Source organism: Centropristis striata, chromosome 16 (assembly GCF_030273125.1).
Source record: "Centropristis striata isolate RG_2023a ecotype Rhode Island chromosome 16, C.striata_1.0, whole genome shotgun sequence".
NCBI lineage: Eukaryota > Metazoa > Chordata > Actinopteri > Perciformes > Serranidae > Centropristis > Centropristis striata.
In genome coordinates, this window is record NC_081532.1 from 12,886,521 (window position 1) to 12,911,901 (window position 25,381).

Sequence of the window (25,381 nt, forward strand, 5' to 3'; positions counted from 1 at the left end):
ACACATTCTCTCAGCTCTATTTCAGCAGGCATTTCTTTTTAACAAAGTGTGTTAATAGCCGTATCCAAAACCACACACACACACACAAGCTTTTACACACACTCCCCGCAGACAGTTTCTGTTTAGACTACCTCTCCCAGTTCCAATAACAAAGTGCCTCAGTTGGTGCTGATACAGGGTTTGGATGCACAGAGTGAATCCATGTTGTCTCACCAAGTGACAAATCCACTACTATGCTGAACTGGCTGCATGTGTGGCTGCTGACATCTGAGAACAAATCAGTTATCTCACAAAGTACAACAACACAATGACCTTTCAGTGAAATGTAAAAGACTAAACATTGATTCAAGTGATAGAAGAAAAAACACTGATCAACCATATAAATATTTAATGGATTACGTGGTGCAATAAAAACAACAATTATATTATAAAAGCATCAGTCACAGGAAAAAAACAAAAGTTACAGTAGTTTTGTGCAAATGCAATTCAGTTTTGCTCATTTTCTGTGAACACCCTCAAAGCAAAATGTGGAAGTCAGTTTGGCACTTTTGAAGTTTTTCTTTCTTTTACAATAGAGATCATAAGAAGCTACTTTTTCCTTTTACTTTGGATGGCCTGTAGATAGGGGAGAAGAAATGAGCCCTTTGCTTTTTTTCCCAGATCTAATTCTGCCATCACGCCATGAAACGCCTCCCAACTTGAATCGTTCGTTACTTGACACGAATAACAACATGCTTTTTTTGTACACGACTGTGCTGCCAGCCGGTATGTGGCTACAGACAGAAGATATTAACCACAATTTCACCCCCATCTTCTTCTATAACACTGGGGCTTTTAAGGGGCAAATATGTAATCTCAGGTATGGAAATAATAATAAGTACACCTGAGCAAATTCCTCTCGCTGTCTGTGAGGACTTTGGGGTGAAGAGCCTGTGATTCCCTTTTAACCTCGATAGGACAGAACAGCCCAAACAATTAGTATCAACAGTCCCCTGAGGCCTGAGAAATATTTGGACAGTTAAAAATCCATTTCCATCTCCAATAAGCACAAAAATACCTTAAAAATATCCACTTCTTCAAGAAGTGAATACATTCCACACAGTTGGCCCTTTTGAACACTGGAGCCAATCTTCAAAATTAGAAAAGAACAAAAACCTCTCACACTGCGTTATCACATTGCAGTACGAGAACACCGCATTTCCCCCTTTTTATATAAAACCAATTAACACCAAACTTTGTTTTTGTCCTATAACTTCAGCTACAACATGGCTAGCCTCCACATACAGGATAAAGACACCAGGGTGCTCAGTTTGCCAGAGGGCTGCATAGCAGTCACACGGAGAGGCTTATGGAGGGCTCTTTGGGCCCCCAATGTGCAATAAGTAGGGGTCACCAAACAAACTTAATCCTCTTTATTTGGCCATACTCTGATACAAAACATCAAGGTTTTGAATACCAACTAGGACTGGGTATGAAAAACATTTGTATTTCCCATTAGATATTGTTATTGATGTCACTCATGTAATAAGCTAAAATAAGTCTCTGAACTGTACTGGTTTTAGTGGTACCCAGTCCATATTCCACCATCTTTTTGGTTAATTTTCAAAAATACCTGAATCGCCCTGAGCCCTCCTGCAGCCTTCCCCTGTGTGACCTCACCTACTTTACCCTCTGACTTAGTAAAAACACATTGCTTTAAAGAACGACTCTATGGATTCCTTTCACCAACACTGTTGAAGGACGGATTCGCGCCTGACAACACCTTCTCCCCCTGTGACAGGGAAAAGGATGGAGCTCTGAATGCAGCTTTAATCTCTGCTTTTCTTAGCCGTAGCCAAGGCACTGCTGGATCAGAGAAACCTGACATCTCACAACTGATCAGATTCTCTTCGAGTTTTTTTTTCTACAAAAAAATTGCATCTGCTTTTGCTTTTGTAGCTTGTGCGAGAAGAGACGTTTAGCTTGCACCTAGAATGTTCAATTCACAGTCTTACAAAAATACTATTTGTCGATCCGAGGTAATTCAAATTCTTAGCAGATATGTAAAATAAATGTAATTATTTTCTCTTTGTTGTACCAGTTTGGTGAAAGGCAATTCTTTCAGAATATATGTGGTATCATATTCACATGACATCTCAACACATGCAAAATAGTGTAGACGTACTTGTAGAAGTAGTCGCATATGCATTAGTGGTAATTTGATTTAAATATCACAAACATCTTACATAACCCTCAACTCTTTAAGGACTACTTTTTCATCTTTTGGCCAATTATACTTTCAGTTTCCCTGCTCTTTGATATGTGTAGCAGGTTTCAAAGCTGTGGAACCTTCAGTCTCCCATACATCAGCCTCACAACTATTTTACTGTCAATCAAGGTAACTCTCTGCAGTATTACATAACTACAGAACGACAGCAACTGTTGCTCAAAACAGACTGCTTTGAGAGTGCATCCCTGAAACGCTAAAAAGAGGATCCAGCTTAAACAACAGCTATCATATTGTCAACAAAGGATTTATGTTACATATTATCACAAAAGCACTATAATCTGTTTGCATTATGTTCTATCTGTCATTTGTAGCGGAGGTAAAGCTTTTTTTTAAGTGGCATTTGCAACTAAACCCTTCACGTGCTGTAAGGACCCTTTATGGCGTTATAAGAGCTACAAACACTCAAAGCAAGAATCCAGAATACAAGCTGTGAGAGACTGAGAATTTAGCAGCCCATTTGTTTACCCTACTGTGTCCTTAAAGAGCTATTTGAGGGTACTGTAAGTACAATATATAAAAACACAAGGTACAATTGCACTTCTTTTATAGAGTAAAAGAGAAGGAGTTAGAGAGGAGTTAATGGAATGAGTAACTTGCGGTGAGCTCCTCCTCCAATATGTGAACCCCTGTTTTGCTGGCTGGAACATGCCAGGGTAATACATGTTAGAGGCATACTTCATTGCTATGTTATGTGCTATTCTATGCATTGTAATATTTCTTCTATAAGACAGTGGCACATCTAGCATAAGATGGTATGGCTTGTTCAGATCAAAGTGGACTCTACTGAGAGGAGGGATGAGGCCAGCAGTGTCAAGTTGAATTCAGAGTGAGGATCATTTAAATCTGTTCAGGTCACCTGGGGGAAAATAACTAACAATGCTATCACTCTCTGTCTGCCAGCTGAAAACAAAATTATTGATTTTTTTATACTTGCTGACAGCGCTGATAGACAGATCTGTAAAACATGACATAGGCAGCGATGTGAATGGCAACCTAAAATAAGTTCTAAAAATATCTTTAAATGGAAAAGTTACAAGCAAGCATTTTCCCCCTCTGCTAAAGATCATTGACTTAAAATATGCTCTTGGCACACTTCCTTTCTTATCTGACATAGTAAAAATCTCAGAGTATTCACTATTGAATACAGGCAATTTGTTTGGTACAATGTACAAGGCCAATGCAATATATCGTACCATTGTTGTAGCAGCAGTATGTGCACACTTCTATGTACATTTAAATGTTCCTTTGTCAGTATCAATTCACTTTAAACAATCTTAGCTCCATATGACCCAAAGATTACCAATTAATCTGCATGTTACACTGCTGACCCCATGATAAATGAAACCCATCAAATCTCCAGAGACTGTGGCAGGGTTCCTACACATTTTAAACGTCTAAATTCCACTTGTTTACCACACTTTTACTTTGAAATGCTTGTTTGCATGTTACGATTTATAATTTAAATGGGTTTAATGAAACCCAAATATGCAGCTGCACAAATTACAACAACATAGATTTTCCCAATAAATTACTGATAGCTTATCCGACACATTTTAAAACCTATGTAGGAACCCTGATAAGAGGAAGACATGCATAGAATATTAGCGTGACACACGAGCGCAGAGCAGACAGTAGCATAACTACTCATTTAGACAGGACATAAAGTTTGATTCTCTGTAACATCACACCGCTGATACAAAGCCTTACACCTTTCACTAAAGGCTCTACTCATGTTTACCCAAACCTAACCAAAACCTGAATCCAGGTTTCCCCAGATTCTTTCATTTTTTCCCCCCTTGGCTTACCCAAAAGCAGTGACCCAAGAGATATGAAACAAAACATGACATGGGAATGTTCACACTGACAACAATGTAACAAATTTGTTGGTGTAATGGGTGATCCACACCTTGCTGCAGTGAGGCTTTGCTTAACTTTCTGTGTCTACCTGGTGTCTCACTGTTAATTAGCAGCACTATAATAATAGAATACAGTGGTTTAAGGAAAAGTTTCTGTCTGACATGTAACCTCAGAGATCCGATGCGTTTCTGACTGCCTCAGCTCTTTTATATAACTACGACACTTTGCTGCAGGGACTGAAGTCTGCTTTATTGCACTTTCATTAGATTCACTTTATGAGTCTTAAAATAAAGCACTGGGATGGCGTTTAGCTATGTGATTAATGGCATCATTCATCAGTTGTCTGCAGCCAACAGGCTGTCCAATGTTTACAGCTCTATGGCCAAGCGCTCCCTCTGCTGCAGCGTGGCACGCAGACAAGATAACAGGTGGGCCATGGATTGGGTGACAACAGAGGAGGAGCGATTCTTGAGAAACCCCACTAGGGAGCCCACCAGAATCACACGGCTATCCATGCCTATCCAGAAATAGAGGCATTAATTTGCCAACTGTGATAAACAGAAACGCACAAGCTGTAGGAGTGTGCGGTTGGAAATTCCCTTCGATTGTGAAAGTCTCATAGATTGCAGGCTTAGTGGCGTAATCACATTGGTTTAAAGATGAAGTCTTGTGTTGCGTTATGTTTCAGATTTGTCTGCAGTTGTGATCGACTCTCATCTCTTGACAAACGTGTCTTAATTTGAACCAACACGAGTGACCACATCAATTTGTTACTTTAATTTGATAAATATGATACTTAACTCGCCGCAGTGCTAACTGTACAGTTAGTGGTGCAGCAGTTAGAAAGTAAGGCAAACAGCCATACCATGACATAACTGCTTTTGCAACCAACCTTTTTATGCCACCAAATTAGAAACAAAGTGTCATAGTACATAAATAATGAATGGACCTCTAGCAGCATTGTCTGCAGATGCATATGGTGTGAACACACATTGACAATTCTAGTGGAGTGGTCAGTACGTAACCCCTGTGCCCTCCCTGTCCCTCCCACAGTGGTTCCCTTAGAGTTAAATAAGACAGATGGAGGCAGTGGACATACAGACAGATTCTATCATGGGTCAAACAGATCAGGCTGTCCCTGCAGCTCCAGCTGATGGTTGAACAGCTCGATCTCTTTGTTGGCCTCTGTGAGGTACTCTTTAATAAACTCTCCCATGTCTGCAGTTACAGCAATGTAAGGAAAACAGCAGCACAATCCTCACAAACAACAGTAAGTATAGATGCAAGCAGACCTGCACAATGATTCATGATCACTGCGCTGCTCAGTTAAGTTTCCATCTGTATTTTTTTCAATTAAACTGTATAAGTTGTCAATTTTATCAAAAAGCAGAGATGACTATTATTACCTCAACTGACTCACATCTAGTACATGCAGACCAGGTTAAAGTGGACATATTATGCTCATTTTCTGGTTCATACTTGCATTTTGGGTTTCTATACAACATGTTTACATGCTTTCTAACTATATATACCATAATAAAAATAGACTTGGAAATCTCACTTTTTTTTACAACGTGGGCCCTTTAAACAGTTGATTTAAGTGTACTGGTTTCTTTTATGAAGACTTTGAAATAGAAAAAAAAAATATTCTGTGTTCCAAGTCTGAGAAACAAATCAGATGTAAGCGAGGTTTGACAATAGGCAATAACTATGAAAAGGATACTGGGATGGATGTTCATTTTCTCTCCAAAGATGTCAACATATTGATAACCGTTGTAGAAGAAGCCCTGTGGTAGTGGGTCCAGGTGCCTGGTCACCTAAACAGAAACATATCATATCAAGTTCACTCAAGGTTAGTGATTGAGAGGCCAACAGCCTATGCTTTCTTAGAAGACAATAAAAGAAAAAAAATGTTGTTTTGGTTTTCCAGTCAGGCTGCATTTTTTTGTTAACAAACAGTTTTGTTTACATTTATTGTTTTTACAAAGAATGTATTCATGTATCCCTGGTTCTTAACAAATGTGTTGGATGCATTAAATTACTTGTAAAGCAATTTTTTTTTTTTGGGGGGGTGGGGGATTTCAAAATCTGCCTCATTTACATGCACATTTACATCAACTAGAAGCGTTTGTCTTCTTTTGCTGGCACACTGCTAATTTTCTTACAGCCACAAAGCATGAAAGCAGCAGCAGGGAAGTGCATTGCATGCATTGCATGCATGCATGCAAGTAATTCAATACAGGTACAAACACAGCAGGTGCAGGCTCATAGAAACACTGCTCCTAGTTGACAGTGAGTGCGTTTAATGCTGTTCTCTCTACAACTAGGAAAGATAAAATTATAATAAATATAAATATAAATATACACACTCACATGTATGCTCTTGATTTCTTGTGGTGAAAGGGTATTTTTAGTCTTCTTAGGCTTCTTTGTCTGCCTCTATAAACAACAAACAGAAACAATAGCTGTGTGATTACACATGAATTCATTTTCTTATACAGTGCTTGACTGATGTTACTCATGAACTATAAGTGCCTCGGTGTGTAATGCCATCAAAAACTGTCAGGCACGTTAAATGTCTACCTGCTTGGCGCACAGTCTGAGCCAGTCCTTGAGTCCCTCCTCGGTGAGGCCAACACCATCAAAGATCAGGTAGCAGGTCGCTTTGGGGCCCGGGGTCAAAGGTTCAATGTTCTGGTCTGGGACAATGCTCAGGCTCCCACTCACTGTGTTGTAGGCCACCTCCATCAGTTGGTCTGAGTCTGGAGGTTCCAGAGATGAAGGCGCTCACATCCAAGTCACACAAACAGTTCACACCTTGTGTAACACCTGCTACAGCAGCTTCATATGGTAACAGCATGCTGTTGGTGGAGTGTTAATGTTTTAACATCTATACAACCTCTCTGTTCCCAAAATGGCTCACAGGACTCACGTGTGGTAAAAAAAAAAAAGATACAACATTTCATATATGTCCTAACTTGATGTAAAATATGTACTGAATGTGCAACGGCTAAATACAAAAAATAAAAAAAAGTAAAACAACTAATACTAGGTGAAGTAAATGATACACTATCCTAAAGACAGTGACTGAGATACACACTTGACACCAAGGGAATGTGAGTATTAGGAAAAGGATGGTACAGTACAGTCTCAACATTCGCTCCATACTCCATACTGTATCTTCCCAGCTCTCTTCAAAAATCTGCACATTTTCTGCACATCTCCTCACAGCCACCTGCACTCTCTCCTCATGCAACCACTCTACACAGGTCTTTAAATGAAAAAAGAGTGAGAAAACTATGTGGAGGAAACCAAACCAGTGGACTATGAGCTGAATTCTAAACACCAGACACCAGAGCAACAACCGAGCAATATTCCTACCGTCAGGAGCTTCTTGCCTGCCATGTGGACAACCTTTTCTCTAATAATTCCCAAACTGGGAAATGCAAATGCAGGTCAAATATTACCAAGGAAAGAAGTCACATTTGTTATGCAATGCTTAACAGAAGCAGGGTCTCCTGAATCAAAAAATCTGCTAGAGTTAGTTAGAAGTAGCAATATTTTTTAAGACAAAAATAAAATGAAAATATATTATTCCTACCAGAAAATCTGACTTTTCCCCAGACATTGTACACATTTCCACAGAAGGGGCTTGGCCTTAGTGATGACTTGAATGCTGCAGAAAGATGATTAGAATATAAGCACTTAGTACTGTGTAATAAATGGCTGAACTTTACAATATTCATTTAAATGATCAATTTCCAGAAAAGCAAAATTGGCAGCAAGATGTCATAGGTGCATCCTTTAGGAATACAGGCTGTTTCACAGCAGCAGCAGACAATTACTTTGAGACCTTAGTTGTCTCCATATTTGGAGGGAAAGGCAGCTTATGTAATCATCATCAAACGCTGCCAGCTCATATCTGGAACTGCTGTCACGTGTCAAAAAAGGGGGGAGAATTCCTTTCCATCTCACCTTTACAGCGGGTGACAAATAGAGGCCTCTCTAGGGGCCGGTTGAAAGCCACGCGCTGCTGAGTGAGAACCAGAGACCCAGATCCAGAGAAGAAGCGCCCTTTGCACCTGAAATACACAACACATGCACATAACACAAATGGTGAGAAAGTTAAGTCTAGAGCAAGCCAAGTGTTTGTGCTACATTTTGTATTTGGCTGGAAAGTTGTTTACTCTACCAGCTGCCCACAGGAAAGAGGCCAGTGTTTGTGATTTGTTGGTAAAACTATTGGCGGATGATAAATCTGTAAATGTAGATACTCTCATCAGCAGGTGAAAAGGATTCTCGGCTCGGTCACGGAGTTAGGACGTGTAATAAACATCTCATACACACTCGCATGCACATAAACACAAAGTAAAGCTTGAAGATGAGTAAATCAAAAAGGGTTAGACTCAGGCCAGAAATCCAGTATATGATCTGAGGGAAGGATTTAGCAGAGGTTCATATTAGGCTGACCACTGAGGCATGAAGCCTGAATGGACCTGGTCCAAAGGGAAGGAGACCCCCTCTGTGTACATGGCAACTGCATGGCCAACAGCTTGTTACTGTGCTGCCAGGAGGCAGCTGGTGATAGAACACAAGATGCCCTGAGGGGCTTTACAGCAATCAGCAGCCGATACCCCCACCACTGCAGCCGAGTGGCAATTAAACTGCAGGGAGGGAGGCGATGCAGGACAAGGAAGGCTGAGGCAGGAATCAACACCAATCTGTTGCTCAGCGGCCAAAAGGCTGAGTGTAGACACAGGAGGACACACAAGGGTCAAACTAGTAAAGTGGAACATAGGGTGAGGGTCTTACCATCCAGGGTAGAGGACATAACGTGCCCTCAGCATCTGTGGCTCATTGAAGCTGCTCTCAGAAAATATTAGATTCACATCTTCATTCCTAATTGATAAAGACAAACAATACAGAATGAATACAAACACTAAATATGTACATATGTGTATAAAATAAAGCAATTATAGCATGAAAGCACATAACTACTGATAAAAGTCCTTTATCCATCTTTCACTTTAAATGACAAAAATGAGATTTAAATATAGAATGCATTGAGAAATGTTCATGACACATTACTCTTCTTACTGAGCAGTGCTCTGACCTAACATATTCAGACAAGGTCTCAAAAAGTGGGAAAAAATGTAGCCTGGAGTGAATATTTTAGGCAAAGATAAAAGCACTTAAATGACTGTTTGCTGCATTGATCATGATTCTGTGGGCGCCTACCTGGTGACAGCTCCTCTCTCTGCCAGTATGAAGGCTGCGGTGGGGTTGGCAGAGCGTACCAACTGCTGAACATGCTGCATGAGAGGGTGCTTCTGCTCTGCTGTCAGCCCGGTGAACACCACTGTACTCACAATACCTGACATACAACATGGCACAAAAAAGGAAATGAATTCCAAGAGAAACTGACTCACTTTCCTGAAAATACAAAACCATGCTGTGTAGCCACTGCAGAAATACCATATTTCACACTAGGTTTGACTTATTGGCATTACTGTTGCTGGGTTGGATATGCAAGCTGAATTTTTAGGTAAACTGATATTTTGATTCCTGCAAAACAATTGGTAAGATACAACAGGCATGATAAATAATATTCTGTGGCAGATTTAACTATAACTTGGACTTCTGCCCCACTTTTTCTAGTTCCAGCCCAAAAGTTGGCAAAATATGATGGCAATTACCCCAAATAAAATATTCAATATGTCACTTCGGAATATAATTCAGCATGTGAACTGGATCTTATCAAACATAAAGTGATGTCAGGGCAATAGAGTGCTGAACGTTGAACGCTGAATCATTAGCTGGCCCAACAGGTTTTTTATATTACAAGATCTCTGTTGAACTTTATCGAAAGACTTTGACACCATAGGCTGTTGTGCCTCAAACAACAGTGGTGGAAAATATCTGCTTTTGACCAACATAACTGTAAACTCATTTTGGCAAATACAACCTTCAAATGTTAGCATATGATAATTCAAAGGAGTACTAAGATCCTCAATACTCCATAGAACATTATGACTTCCAAAATTGAAAGATGGAGGGCCTGTTGGAAGTTCAATGGCAACGCACTTTAAAAGTCTAAAATGCTAACAACTAAGTATCAATATACTACTCATTCAATTGGTGTTTGTGTTGGATTTGCAACATTTCTCTACTGTAAGAATATTATCTTAACTTCTCTCCTGACCTAGTTTCACGAAAGGTATATATTTCTTGATCTTTAATAGTTATATTGTAGAGCTGTGCAGCTTCAAAAGGAGCATTACAAGACTGGAAAAAATAAAAATCTATAAATATCAATATGATTTTTTCCTCAGTATTCCAAGATAGACGTTTATACCTAATGGATTTTGTTGTTGGGGAATTGGAGGGTATAACAATGCAACAAGACAAGACTTACCTTGGCTGCACTGCTCCAACAGTTTAGGAAATACAAACCTGTGGGGACAGACAGGGGACAGAAGAACTTAAGTTAAATATACAGTATAATAAGTATAGGGTGAGGATTGACTGCCAGCTATTCATTCAAATGCAAATTTAGTTTGACTGAGATGCTCACTGCTGCATTGCTGATAGATTATGTCGAAAATAGGATTTTTGTTCCTGTGTGACAAAAGTATAAGACCTGTGTTTTAATGTATTTAATTAAGAGTCCTCTTTGATTTTACCCATGTCTTTTTCCACAATATCACCATGAACAATAACTATTTATGACAAATGGGTGCTTGCCAAAGTTGTGCAGCAATAAACAGGCTAATTTCATGTTATGGCCCTTGCCTAGCAATCCGGTTATCAATCTTAAGGCATTTTTCATCAGATGGCATCATGACTAAGACTGGCAACTGACCAATGTAAAAGCTTTCTGTAATCTCATTTAATCTTAACATAATTTATCCTGAGTTTTCAAAATCGATCAGTGTTATACACCACTTTCTGAATAACTGTTCCAAGCCAAGTCTCCCCCCCCCCTCCGAGCCACCACACACCCTCCTCTGCAGCTCTTAGGGAGCCTGCAGGCTGGGGGATCAGCAATTTGAAAGGCATTTATCTTTCCTGTCCTGATGTAATGAACTGTCTACATTCATCACAAAGAATGGATCATGACTGACTGATGAGCTTCACTGAGTAGGGGGTGTTGGTCACACATGTGGACCTGGGGGATTAGAGGGCTATGCTGAAGGGGTTGACAGGCAGGTCATGCCTAAGCTGGGCTAACCACACCCAATTAGCACCATAGTGGGGTCCACAGATCTCCACACAATCTATGGCATCAGATAGAGATAGGAGGCTTGTTGAAGATGCCTCACATGGAAAAGTCAGTGCTAACCACATTGCTAACTAAACCTCTTATTACACATTTTTCCACTGCTGAGCCAAGTGGGGCCATCCAGAGTTTGACTGGAGGGTGATTACGTAACATGTTTTTGATTTATCAATAACATTTATTATGAAAGGAATCCTTCACCCACAAAATGAGCATTTGTATATCCATTGCATCATCCAAGTGTTACCTTGAATTCTTAAAAAAAAAGTTATCATATGCATCTTCAATTCTTAATGAATTGAAGTGAATGAGTGCCATGTTATACTCAAGCAAGAGTATATCAAAACATTACTTTATAAACTCTCACATAAATTGTGCAGTGTATTCTCAGTCTCATCCATCTAGTCCTGTACTCACAAAGTACTTCGCCAAATATATGCTTTTTCACAAAAAACGTTCCCATTTTATACACTTCTGCGTTGTATTGCAAGAGTATAGGCAAAGCTCACCCAAGCACACTATTAATCAGTTTAAGCTGAGAATTTTAAATGGTATGGTTTTATCAAAAATGCAGGTGTTTCAGAAGTAGTGAGTAGTGGGAGAGTTCGCAATTTTTGTTGTTGTTATATAATAACTGCCATTTACTTCAATTCACTCTTTCTGTTAAGTTTTATTCAAGAATTTAGTGTAACAGTAAGTAAGTAAGTTAGTAAGTAAGTAAGTAAGTAAGTAAGTAAGTAAGTAAGTAAGTAAGTAACAGTGTAAGTTATTGACATACAAATGGTCATTTTGAGGGTGAAGTGTTACTTTAAACTCAGCTCTCTAGAAAGTTCTTGCATATATGTCCTAATATTTCTGAATGAAAATCTGCAGAATCCTGCTATTATGTCCTAATTAGTTACTTGGGCATTTGTTATAATAAGTTCTGACTTTTTAATTCTTCTAGACTGACTTCATCTGTATGTAAGCATTACTGGCCAACGCAGCTTGGCTGTGCAGTGGCAAACAGCCTATTACCCAGAGTGGTATGTCATATTGTGTGGAGCAGCTCAGTCAATCTTCGTCAGTGAGAAGCTCCGTAAGCTACATCTAAAGCCTGTAACAAAAGGAGAGTGAGATTAAATGTAGGACTGATCCTCTCTGTAAAAGGGACCCAGCCTTGAGTTTTAATAGCTGAAAGTGTCATGTAACCTCTTCCTGGAAACCTCCAGTGCTTCATCAATTCATCAACATCTAGCCCTATCTGTCACCATCAAGTCTGTCCATATGTTACTTGAGAACACAACAGAGCAAAACCCTCAACTTGAATCTTAGGTTCTGTTACTGGTGTGTTTTAGCTGATTTAGCCTTTTTAACTTGCAAAATAGGCAAATACAAATATTTTGCTAGCTGCATGGAACTACATTTGAGTAAAGTGGTGGCAAACAAAAAATATATGCAACCAACTGTGCTAGGGACAAATGGTAGCTATTTTAGGTGAAAACGTATGTTTTTGAAAAAATGCTAAGAATACGAACAGATAGCAAAATAGTGGGCTGTGCTGCAGCAGCAATTTAAGTAGTTTTTTGTTGTGAAACTGGGTCACCAGATCCATTGTCACTGCTGTGAATCCTGTTTCCCTGCAACTGACTGCCATCCCCTGTGAAGGAGCAAGTTACAACATTTTCTGAGCCACATTGCAAGACTACATGTGGTGAGTGTTTGCTACTCATTGGATAGATTTTTGGGTGAGGTATTCTTCAGTATTAATAAAAAAATAATTGAGTTAATGAAGTGGAAGCTTTTCAGTCATTGGGAATATGATAAAAAAATATTGGCACAAAGCAGAAGTGCTACTTCAGGTCTGTGACACTGCAGTGTTGAGTTTGCAAGGCGCAACTGAGTAACTAAATTGCTTGTCACAATGCAATTAAGTTACACAATATAATTAAGTTATCTTTTATCAATAAGGAAATTTAGTATATTGTTTTTATCTCATGTGCTAAAATTCAAAATATGTCAGTTGAAAGTGATTCAATTTTTTTGGATCTTCTGCATGTACAATGGAAGACACCTTGAACTGAACATTGACATCTCTGTCTGGTCTTATCAGCATCCATCACACTTCACTTAGTTTCTAATTTATCAAAAGACCATTTTCAAGCCTGTTCAACAAATCTACTTGATGTCTAATTAAGGTAGAAAAAAATTGATTAGATTACCAAACTGCAACTCAGAAAAGGAGTACCTTGATGTCAGTGGACATGAATTCAGCAGAGTTGAGACCTAATTTACTAAAGAAAGGAATTTCTACCTGTGCTCCACACAGGAGGCAAGGGGGTCCACACAAGCAGTGACAGCGCCGATGGTGAAACACGCCTGGACAACTGGGTCAGGGTGAAAAAGCACAGCCTGGACCACATCCAGAACATCTGTGTATCTGTCAGAGGAAATTTTAAGAAACATTAAGAAATGAATAAGTCATCACATACTCACAAAAGCAGTAAATTAATTCAGGTTTTTTTTTTTTCTAGTTTCATCAAATGCTCTTATCTTTGGGTTTGAATACCCCAATGTACTTATGAGGTACATGTGCCAAAATCTGTGGTAACACTTTACAATAACCATCATTGATAAATGGTAAACAGTGAATTAATGTTTAATCATCATTTATAAACTGTTTATAGACCATTTAGAATGGTAAATACATAATTTATTAATGTTTAACTTACTTAATCATGTATAAATGGCAAATAGATGTATATTCATTTATAAACATGTCTATTAATGTAAGTTTATAGTTACTTTACCATTAACAAACAATTAAATTATAATTAATTGTTTATAAATAGTTTTAGTTGCACCCATTTTAATATTTTTAACACCATATTAAGTATGTTAATGATTTTGAAATGATTCATATACCTTTAAGAAATTGGTTGAAAACATTTAACGATTAAGCACTTCGTAAATGGTTAATAATTGGTTTATAAACCACCTATAAACATTATTTAGTTGGTTATTGTAAAGTGTTACCAGATCTGTTTGATTTACTAGGATGAAGACATTAGTGTTCAAGACATTGAATAATAAACATGACATTACATTATTGTATTGTATTGTATTGTAATATTTTCTGGGAAAAAATAGACTTCTCAGTTCCCAGCTGTATCAAGCCTAACAGTGGGCTTTCTTACCCAGGTGAGAGCACCAACAGACGGGGTTTGCCTCCTGGGCCTCTCTGGCTCTCCAGGAAGCTGGACAAATACTGCTGCAGGTGCGCGGCTGAGAAGCTGTCACAGCTGTCAGGACCAGGCTTGTACACCACCCACCTACGGGTAAAATTATAATAAAATTGTACTGTTCTTGTTTTGTTCTCATTAATATTATTTTTAAAATAGCTACAACATCCTGTGTGCAAGATAAGAAATAATAACAGAGCAAAAAAATGTAACAAAAACAAAACATAAAAAACCAAAGACGTCTCGTTAGATGAAATTTCTCTCACCTTCCACGTTCCTTGTTCAACTGGACCAGGAAGTCGCAGAGTCTCTTCTTGTGGCTTCCTGGTAATCCAGTGATGATGGTAATGACAACCTATTTAAACATAGAGAAGACCACGTCAGATTTTATTAGGTAGATTAAGGACGATAGAGGAGAAAGTATCTTTGAAGGAACTAGAAATGTTTTTTTTCTTGTCTACATTTTTCAGATGAAAAAGACCCACTGCACCTTAGTCAATATGCTCACCTTGTCTCCCTGACCGCTGGCTGCATTCCTCAGCTCAGCAGAGGGAAAGAGCACCCCCAGGTGGTCATACAGAATGGGCTCCTGACCGATACTACTCAAGGCAAAGTGCTGAAGAAACCTGGCAACGACCGGAATACACACAGAATACAATCAGTTGACAGATATTAGGTCACAACTGACAGCCACGACAAATTTCCCTCCACCAGTCACGACTTTGATTCTCATTGCTCATATCAAATCCAGTTTTTGCAGTTTACATTAACATAAGAGCACAAAATGAGTTATCTCTGCTAGAACAAAGCGCTTTAAAGTAAGACTAGCGACACATTTTTATAAGCACTGTATGGTATGATTGTTTTGGTTGCAAATGCTTCAAACAGTTGGATGTCTAATTATAACAGGTGACAGATTTAGAGCAGATTTGGGAAGCAGAGTTATCCTTGCATGTGGCTGTCTTTGTTTCAGCTATAATGGCAAAACAATGTGTGTGCACTGTTTATTATGGCCCAGATAATGAAGCTTCATCAGCTTATATATTTTTCTCTTAGCTGAAAAGGACTTTCAAGTGTAGATAGCCACCACTGGTGATTAATCTGTATCAAGAAACACAGGCTTTAATACTATTTTTGGATGACATATGGTACTCATGATTAAGCAATACCTAGCATCGGGTTTTATTACTTGTTTGGTCCAACTGTGAAGCACCCTACGGAGTGATTTGAGTGTCTACTAACATGTCCTGCTCCGGCAGCTGGGAATATGAAGTCTTCAGACTGCCTCTGCGTTTGGCCACTGGTGGCTCCTGACTGTCATGCAGCTTCTGCAGTCTGGTGTGCCTGAGAGAAAGAGGTCATTACAATTTCTTTGTCATTATTTCATGGACAGAGTTAGCCTGAAATACTGATTCAATATTAACCCATAAGAACCCAACGTGACACAAAAACTAAATGTTCTAGAATCTCCCATATTCAGCTTTATGCTTCACCTTAAACCATTAAGTCCCTTAGCGGGACTGTTTGACTGTGACAAAATGTGGGTGTGACTGGAAACAGAAATGTGAAAAAGTAAGTGATTTCAAAAAGCTTATTTTTTGTTACGAGGCTAAGTTTAAACCCATTTAACAATTGTAATCCGTTAACGTCCTGTATTGCATTTTACCTGTTTTGACCATATTTCCTGAACAAATTAATATAAAACAAGTAACAAAAATATCACTGTGACGCATACGTCAGAAAAAGGCAAATTTGTGTCTCTGTAAGCAGAAAAGGTGTCTTGTTTATTAATTTTAAAATAAGAAATATCATAAACATAAATTCCATCAACGCCCATTGTAACTTTTATGTCACATCACAGATCTTTGACATTTAGGGGTAGAGTTTTTTTTTTTTTTTAAACATCATAATTGTGTTCTAAGTGGTCCACTTGGTCTGTGGTATATCCCCCATAATTTTCCTTTAAGGATAACTGGGTCTGGGTTCTTATGGGTTAAGGTTACATAATCACAAACTGTGTTAACAATGGTATTAATATAAACATCCTGTGACATGTTGAGAAAGGGGATTGGTAAAACATATGCAGGTGTGTTTTCAAATCAAATGTTATTATTGTGTTTGAATCCATCAAAAAAACTTCTGCATACTTGGTTTGATGTGATTTAAACCGCTATTATTTGAGAAGTGCCCCTCATTTTTGTAATATTTCAAGATAAATATTTTAACTCTCTGTGCTCCAAAGAATGTGCAACAGAATCTAGCATACAGAGAACTGATCTGAAGTTGTAAAGGAGATAAAGTCATCTTACATGTTTTTCTGGTTCCAGGTCAGGTGCTTTTGGTCCACCACTTGCAGAGTGAGTCCAGATTCAGAGTTTTGCCACACTGACAAAACCTGAAACCGAGAGAGAAAAGGTTAATACAACTGGAACATAAAGTGGAGAGGAGGTAGGCAGAGTCAAACCAAAACATTTGATAAAACAGAATAGATATGCCTTTATGTTTATGTAAATATCAACAGTGTGTAATAACTATGTTTACCACTGTTATAAAGAAATCTTTAGATTTATATTATGCAGGCATGATGAGAAACTGGATCATATCATCAGACATTATGTGTATCTTCAGTCTCAAGCCCTGACACAGGTCATTGGTTAAAGGTCTTACCTTGGAGTAGAAGGCCCTGTGGCTCTTAGACCTGGGCTGAAGAGCAAAGACCAGACAACGGTCAGCGCTGTGGAGAGGGAATGGAAGGTGGGGGAGCAGGCTGCTGTCATACTCCACAAGGAGAGATGCCACAGCACTCGAATCCTGGTAATAAAAGGACACAGAAATCATACACAAGTTTGAACCAGAAATCCAACTGCATATGGATTTCTGTTATATGTTTAATCGCTGTTTTGTAGGAAAGCAAGTAAAGAGCTGTCTTTTGTAGAAATACATCTTGTATATGTGATGTGTGTCATGACTGTAAATATTACCGGATCATAGAACTTGATGCTGCTGATGTGATCCTTGGACAGAGTAATGCTTCCATATTGAGAATGGATAAACAGGAGTCCCTCGGAGAAGAAAATGATTTTTCCTAAGATAAACATTTAAAGAAGTATTACAAATTCTGCAGAATCACAACACGCATACGGTTTTGCATTGGCCAGAATATATAAAAAAAATATATTTGAAATGTATTCATCACATTTAAACAGGAATGAAATATAAGTACTCAACCAAATAGGCTTTAACCACTATCTTTTTACAGGGTCAAAGTTGACTTTGATAATTGATTTCATGTTAAGTGTGAAATCTGAGAATCAAAGATTATACCGCAGCATTGGAAGTTATGGTATATGTATACAAATTACATTGCATAAATGTTTATATTTATGGAGAGTGTCACCTTCTTCAGGTGTAGAGAGCTGGCTGCTGGAGAACACATATCCAGCATCTGCTACGGTGAGAGCGGTTCCCAGACAAGTGCTTTCCTCTTTCTGTTCAAGACACACACTGTGAGTGATGAGGTCACATGCTCATACATACATAAACATGTATTTTTTACACTGCAGTGGATACATTTGATTCTGAATTTACCTTAGCAAGATGTTGGGCTTGCTCAGACTGTTTGACATCAGATTCCATCTATAAACAATGTGACAATAGGATTTTAAACACAAACATTGTTAGAAAAAAATAAAAGGAACTAGGAATGAAACAAAATGTGTTCTAGATAGACAAAGACTGAAAACATGCATTTCTTTTAGAAAACATGGCTGTAAAATAATCAACACAATGTAACTCAATTTGTATCTGAACATTCTGTTTATCACATTAATCTGAAATAGATTTTCAGCCCCACACATACCATCCAGCAGGCGTATCGAGGCACAGTTGTAGTCAGGATGGTGTAGCAGCTGTCTGAGGACACAGTGCCATCTGCAGGAGAGGAAACAGATTTTTTTTTTAAATGAAGCACAAACAACAAAGCCAAAGAATGACAAACAAGGAAGATGAATCACAAATATGATCCTCATAGCAGGCAATATGCTATTTTTAGACCTGTGCTCTGTTTCAAAATGCCCCGTTTTGTTCATAGTGACCTGTGGATTTGTCCTGCTTAGTATGTAAATCAAATCCCCTTTATGGAATTAATCAGCAATCCATTCTAGTTAGATTTAATATGATCAATGTTGTACCTTTCTGTTGAATGTTGATGCTGGACTCCAAGAATGATTCAGAGAAGACCACAGAGCCGAGGTCGCAGCCATCCCACTGCAGGTCTGGGATGTCGTGGACAGTCATAGAGGCCTAAGAGAAACAAATGAATAGTCAAGACAGGAAAAAATAGATATAGTTATTTCACTGCGATCCTTTAGTGAAGCAAAAAATAATATCCTTCTCTAACTTACTGTTTTTACTACATAACGGCTTCGTTCGTCAGTCAGAGGAATGATCCTGAAAACAAGAATAAAAGATTTGAGATTTGAAGTTAAATATTCACAAAATGGTTATTAAGAAAGCATCAACTTAAAAGATATTTTTAAAATAGCATGATGGACATTTTTTATGAGCTGAGTCATAAAATAGAAATGCTTGTCAATGACAAATAAGGACTTGTCAACACTCACCTGCCTTGCATATTTACTGCTTGAATGCTGAATTCACATTTGGATCTGATGTGTGAAAACAAAGAATTAAAATGATTCAACAATAGACTGCATTCCATGCTTGGCTTAGAGTGTCATACGAAGGACCACAGTGAAATTATCTAAATCAAACTGTACCTGAGACAACTGCGGTACTGACTTAAATTCACTGAGTCCAAAGCCAACAAAAAGGTGTTCTCTGCTACATCCTTGGCCTGCAAAAAATGTTTCTTAATGAGAAACTGTACATTGCTATACATGCTGAAAGATAAATGTTAAAAAAGGTGCTCTTTTTTTCTTACCTTGGTAGCGCTGGAGGTACAGGAGTAGCATTTGATTCCTGAAAGGACTGCTTGAACAGCAGCTGAATATATCTGTGACAAAAGTCTGAAGAGAAAAAAAACATTCTTTAACATTTGACAATGGCCAACCAACAGCTTACAGGAAAAATACTAATTATAAGTTGCAAAATGAAGTCACTTACAGGACTTCTGTTTCCTTTTGCTCCGCGTTTTGATTTCCTGCAGGTGAATTACAGTGAGTGTAAATAAATTATATACAAACGATACAAACAAGGGGTTCTCATATTACACTTAAGCCCGGGTAAGCCGAGCCCCCTCTGGACCCTACATTTGACTGAATTAACATTTCTTTCTAGCAATCCTGTGAGGGTGAGTTAGTACTCCTTTAACCAACGAGTTAATAAACTATTTTCTGAAAAAATTGTAAAAAAAATAGTTTTTAAACTAATAAGTTCACAAACATGCAGTTGATATATATTAAACAAGGGAGATCATACAGTGAATCCTCACCAAGGTATGGGGTGTGGGTGGTCCCAAAGAAATAGGTCCGAGAGCAAGCTAGAGGTCCTTTTGGAGCCACACACTGCAGAATCTAAAGGATAAACAAGGGTTTATTCGAAAGACACAATCATGTCCCCACTCTAAGGAGAAATAGGATCAGTAATCGGTTTCTGACAAGAGATGATCAAGATGATTTGTCAACACTACTGTGAACAAAATGGCATCAGTGCCTTCTGAAATACTGGAGTTTTCACACTGGCAGGTTGTTTACTATTCTAACCCCTTTCGTAGCTACCAAACCATAAAAAAGGATCCTATCATTATGCAAGTAGTTTGCAGTATCAGCTACTAATACTGTTTTGTCCATGACAGACTTCTTACCATTTGTCTGGCTGCAGAACCTCGAGGTCCTGTGTTTCGGACCTGATGACTTTCTGAGGGAAAGTTGAACGAATAACTCTCCAAATCGTCGGCGGACGAATGCTTTCCAAACAACACAAAGGGCTGCTGACTTTTACTGAAATAAATAAGAACAACATTTGATTAAACAATAGTATTTTTCATTTGGCAAAAAACAAGATTTTAGTATTAGGACAATGTTTAATCAGAAAAATACCTCTTATCTGTGATGTTACTTGAGATCAGACCATGAGAGTAATAAGTACGGAATGCCTGTGGATTAATGAGATCACACTTTATGCCAACATAAGTACAATTAGCTGACAACTAAGACCAGACATTAAGCAACGCTCTATGCATTTGTTGTACACTACATAAGGTTTACAATAAATGCACAAATCATTTAAGACACTGACCTGATCTCCTTCCAGTCACTAAACACTTGCCCTATCCACTCCACCTATATTTTAGGAATATAATAGAAATAAACGTACCTCTCCTGCCTGTGCTTCAGATAGCTCCAAGATGGACAGATAGCTCTCAAGGTCCATGCTGGAGAAAAAGCCACTCCACTGCTTCTCAAAGTTAACCAAGTCCTCAAATAAACCAAACAACAACAAGGTTAGAGTACATAAAACTAGTAAATCAAACCATTGATCAGCCAGAAAATATGAATGTCAGTTACAATGAATTAAACAATAATATCCAAATCAATTTGTTATCCTTACTGACTGACTCATTAATCAACTTGCTAGATTTAATAACATTTAAATTCCATATTCTCTTTGATCAATTAATGTTGATAAAAAGAAAATACTGACCATTATTTATAAATACAAACAGATTTATGGACATGAACATTTTAGAAGAAGGTCCAGACATCACAGGTAGGCGTTGCGGTTAAATGAAACAAAATCCAGATTTAAAACAGCTGACAAAAAAGAATCTCAGTGTTACCTCTGTGAGGAGATTATCCAGGGACACTGGGTCGAGTCTGTTGTAAACCTGCCACAGCTTCTCACTCATGTCCATCAGCTGCAAAAGCAGAAACATATTAAACAAGCTGAAACAATTAGTGTAGGCCCACCAGTACAATGTGGTGCTACAAATACTTTTTATATAAAATATCTTTCAATTTTGCAAAACTCCAGAGCTTAACAAATATTTTAGTTAATGTTGTTGTTTAATTTTTGTTACCTTGTACTTCATGGTAAAAAAGCTTCCTCCACCGATGCCTTCCAGGGCAAATGCTTGAATCAGGGGCCACTTTTCCACCATAAACATATCAAACCTCTGGACGTGTCCTAAAAGTAGAGCAGCAGAGCAAGTACAATAAGTGTGTGGATACTTATTACTATGTCTTTAACATATGTGTCGTGAATGGATATGGAGATTAGGATGTGATGATATGTACCCTGGGAGCTGTAAGGTACTCCGATCCGATAGCAGTCCTGCACCATCGTGACAAAACTGGAGATTTTGAATTCCTCCGCTGCTTCCTCATCTTCATACTGTTTGGAGTAAATAACAGGGGAAGCCAACTTAGAAAAGGACTCAATCTCCGCACTAGCAATCAAAACACTGCAACAAAGAGTCATATTTACAATTTTCAGCAAAGACAATCATTACCCGTAAAAGAGGCTTAGCCACTGGTGCCCAAATTGCTGGTACAGAGGTAAAAACTGGAACCTACTGTGTCATTGGTGAAAGTGAATGTGCTGCTTTCACCGTGCAGCCTTTGTCAACATGGTGTAACATTTAGGCTGACTTGTCTAACAGGCAAATTGGAGCAAGGTGGACACATCAACATGCTTAAATTTTCTTGATAAAGTTTTTACTCCTAACTTAAGCATACAGGAACTGTGTTTAACATGATGAGAAGCCTGTAGGGGACTACAGGGATATTCACCTCCGCCTCTGTCATGCAGTAGAGATGCAGGTTCCTCCAGTGGGACACGTATGGCAACAGGTAACTGTAGTTCATTGGATTGCAGTAGAGATGAACACACTCCGCTTTTATCAGCAGGATTACGTCTGAAAAGCAGACAAGCAATGTGTCAGAATAGATAAAAACTAAAGCAGGCACAAAATATGATTAGAGACATTAGAAACTCACCATCCAGCATTTCTTCAGGAAATTCCTCAAGGACATGTTCCAGATTCAGCAGATTTCTTCCATATAGTCCGTAGAACAGGTATTTCGCCAACTCAGTGCACCCCTCATTATATCTGCTGTCAATTCCTAAAATATACAAAAAATACATTGATATTTGTTGACTGCTTTGGAACAAGCATATTAATAGTTTTATTCACTATGTGATTTCCTCTAGCCTGATCAGTTGCCAGTGCAGTTAACCAGGCCAGATAAAGAAAGAATGGTTAAAGATAAAAAAAGTTTGCAACTTAACATACCAAGAGAGCACAGGATGCCATCAGGAGTAGCAGTGCCACCCTCATTGAGCAGAGACTGAACCTGGCGCAAGCGACAGCAACTGGGAAAATGTCAAATTAAATAGAATATAAATGGTCATGGCTTTATTAGTTTATAACATTAACTTCAGGTAAATATGGAGCTAAAAGGTTTGTTTTAAACGTTGGAAAGGGCAGTTTTAAAAAATATCAATGCCAAACTTACTTCTTTCTAAAGGGTTCAACTATATCTCACAGTTTGATGACAACACTAAGTTGCTAGGCAGTAAGTTGGACCTCATGTTTATTCATTTTTTCAATAAATTTGTCACCTTAAAACATAAATATACATACACAAGTTATATATAAATAATAATTACATCATACGAAATTATGAGATAGGCCGAACATCTCAGGTTTGCCACAGATTTTACGACAGTTCTCCCCACAATTAATAACTGTGCATCAAAGTTTACAATAATGACACTGTATAAGCATAGTAATAATTACTTACTAACGTTAAGATAGCTAACTATGAAGGCACTTTACGTCATATCAATCATAATTAGCTTTAAGATTTTAATTTAGGTTTATATATCGTCACCCTGTTAAAAATAATCGCCTAACTCATTTTTTTCAAGTTTTGCAGGAAACACAAAATACTTCACCAAAAGTGTAACATATGATATTTATTGATCATTTCACTCAAAAATGATGTAAGAAAGGATGGCTATTGGCATAGTAATAACACTGTGTGTAAATGATGTGACTTAAGAGAAATAAATAACTTAGGCAATTTTTTTGAACATGCCTTTGTGACTTAAGCAAGATATGGTAACACTTTATTTTGAAGGTGTCTACATAAGAGTCACACAAGCCTGTCAGAAACATGACATGACCATAACATATCATGAGCATAAATGTTACTTCAAAGTGTTATTAATGTTCACAACACATCCCATGTCATGTTTATGACATGCTCATGTCACTCTTATGTAGACACCTTCAAAATAAAGTGTTACCATATCTTGCTTAAGTCACAAAGGCATGTTCAAAAAATTGCCTAAGTCACATTTTATTTTGACTTAGGCATAATAAATCTGCTTAAGTCACACACTTGACATAGGCCATTATCTTAAAGGGGTAAAATCACATGATCTGGTCAACTGAGGATGTAGGCGATTTTACCATAGGTGGCCGGCGTCATGAGGAGAAGATTTAGGCAAAAAAGCAACAACAATAATTTTGACAAAAAATGACTTAGGCGATTATTTTAACAGTGTGACGAAATTTATGGGGAATGCTAACGTTACTTCCCACAGATCCCGCACAGTTCGTTGTACGTTAACGTTAGAATCAAAAACACACTTGTGATGTGCGGGGAATTACAAGGAATGTGTTATGGCATCGCTAGCTAAATTAATATGTGGGTCAGTGACAAATAAGGGTTGACAAGATGTCAACTGGTGTAACCACACAAAAAAATATAAATATTAAATACTTCATCCACCTACATTGTATTTAGGTGGACTTTTTATTTTATTTTTTAGTATTTCTACATTTACACATGTCAATATTGAGCAGAACATATTCTAAATACAACCATGTTTTTTTTCAAAAGTTTTGACAAATTATTATTATTATTATGTGTTATATACCATAGTGTTGCAATGTAAACGTGGATTGTATTTATTCTAATTTTAGTTCACATTTATTTCCCTGTATATATTCAGATTTTTATGGGGAAAAAATTACTGGTTATACCAACTGACACTGCGTTAGATCACGCCATTGACCCATGTAGCATAGCTCAGATAGCAAATTAATACGGACAATGTAAGCTGTGTATAGCTATATACATCCCTAACGTTAGCATTACGGCTAACGGTAACGTTAACATAACATTAACACTAACGAACTGATGCTAAACCGTCGACAAAACGGACAACGGCTCTCGCTAACGATTAGCCAGGTTAGCTTGACAGATTCACTGAGGCGTTTTCTGTAAACACAATTCGACATTAACAATACCTGACAACGGGGTTTATCCCCGAGATTTTCCCGTTTACTCTCCTGATACCGGCCATGGTAACTGTCGTCACGATTCACACAATTTCACGTCTTAAACCGAACAATTTTATGTATTTTTTTAGGCCGAATAACTACATCTTCTTCATCACCCTGGAGAATGTCTACACAAGATAGCGTAGCAACGGAGCAAACCATTTGATGTGTAGGGACAGTCAGAATATCGCTATAAAAGTTGGGGGACAAATAGTGACAATATTTACCACATATTAATAATATTCATGAAAGCTTTTATATGTATGGTAGCATATTTTTAATTGGGCGAATTTAGCGATTATCAAACAGGGAGACATCCGGATTTACCCAACGTTTCCCCCTATTTTTGGCTGTAGTACTGTCTTGTTTTGGACCGTTTTGACAGCGGCAGGCAGCAGCAAAGGGAGATGGTGCAATCCCTCAGTAATCTCAGTTGTTGT

At 38.1% G+C, this 25,381-nt stretch overlaps 1 protein-coding gene across 1 annotated transcript; it reads right to left on the bottom strand.

Annotated features, from left to right (window-relative positions):
* Window positions 1-373: 373 nt before the first annotated feature.
* dnaaf9 (dynein axonemal assembly factor 9) lies at window positions 374-25,062 on the bottom strand. The gene is made up of 37 exons (XM_059352557.1): window positions 24,909-25,062; window positions 22,881-22,960; window positions 22,585-22,710; window positions 22,378-22,502; window positions 21,883-21,979; window positions 21,666-21,772; window positions 21,426-21,503; window positions 20,963-21,064; window positions 20,686-20,741; window positions 20,451-20,586; window positions 20,079-20,160; window positions 19,751-19,787; window positions 19,569-19,653; window positions 19,405-19,481; window positions 19,249-19,293; window positions 19,030-19,075; window positions 18,817-18,928; window positions 18,486-18,556; window positions 18,215-18,262; window positions 18,024-18,114; window positions 17,608-17,711; window positions 17,294-17,437; window positions 16,936-17,021; window positions 15,869-15,970; window positions 15,135-15,252; window positions 14,893-14,981; window positions 14,582-14,716; window positions 13,699-13,824; window positions 10,542-10,579; window positions 9,365-9,500; window positions 8,939-9,025; window positions 8,102-8,208; window positions 7,728-7,802; window positions 6,710-6,888; window positions 6,500-6,565; window positions 5,850-5,943; window positions 374-5,344 (listed from the first exon to the last, which is right to left on the bottom strand). The coding sequence occupies exons 1-37, from the start codon at window positions 24,962-24,964 to the stop codon at window positions 5,238-5,240; spliced, it is 3,450 nt and encodes a 1,149-aa protein (XP_059208540.1). The 5' UTR covers window positions 24,965-25,062; the 3' UTR covers window positions 374-5,237.
* Window positions 25,063-25,381: the final 319 nt, after the last annotated feature.

Bases quoted from the DNA above. Each gene is read 5' to 3' on its own strand.
- dnaaf9 (XM_059352557.1), bottom strand. From the start codon at position 24,964: ATGGCCGGTATCAGGAGAGTAAACGGGAAAATCTCGGGGATAAACCCC. The intron at 22,503-22,584 runs GTGAGTTTCTAA...TCTGCTTTTCAG, and splicing joins TCCTGAAGAAATGCTGGATG to ACGTAATCCTGCTGATAAAA. The intron at 14,717-14,892 runs GTGAGAGAAATT...TTTTACCCGTAG, and splicing joins TTGAACAAGGAACGTGGAAG to GTGGGTGGTGTACAAGCCTG.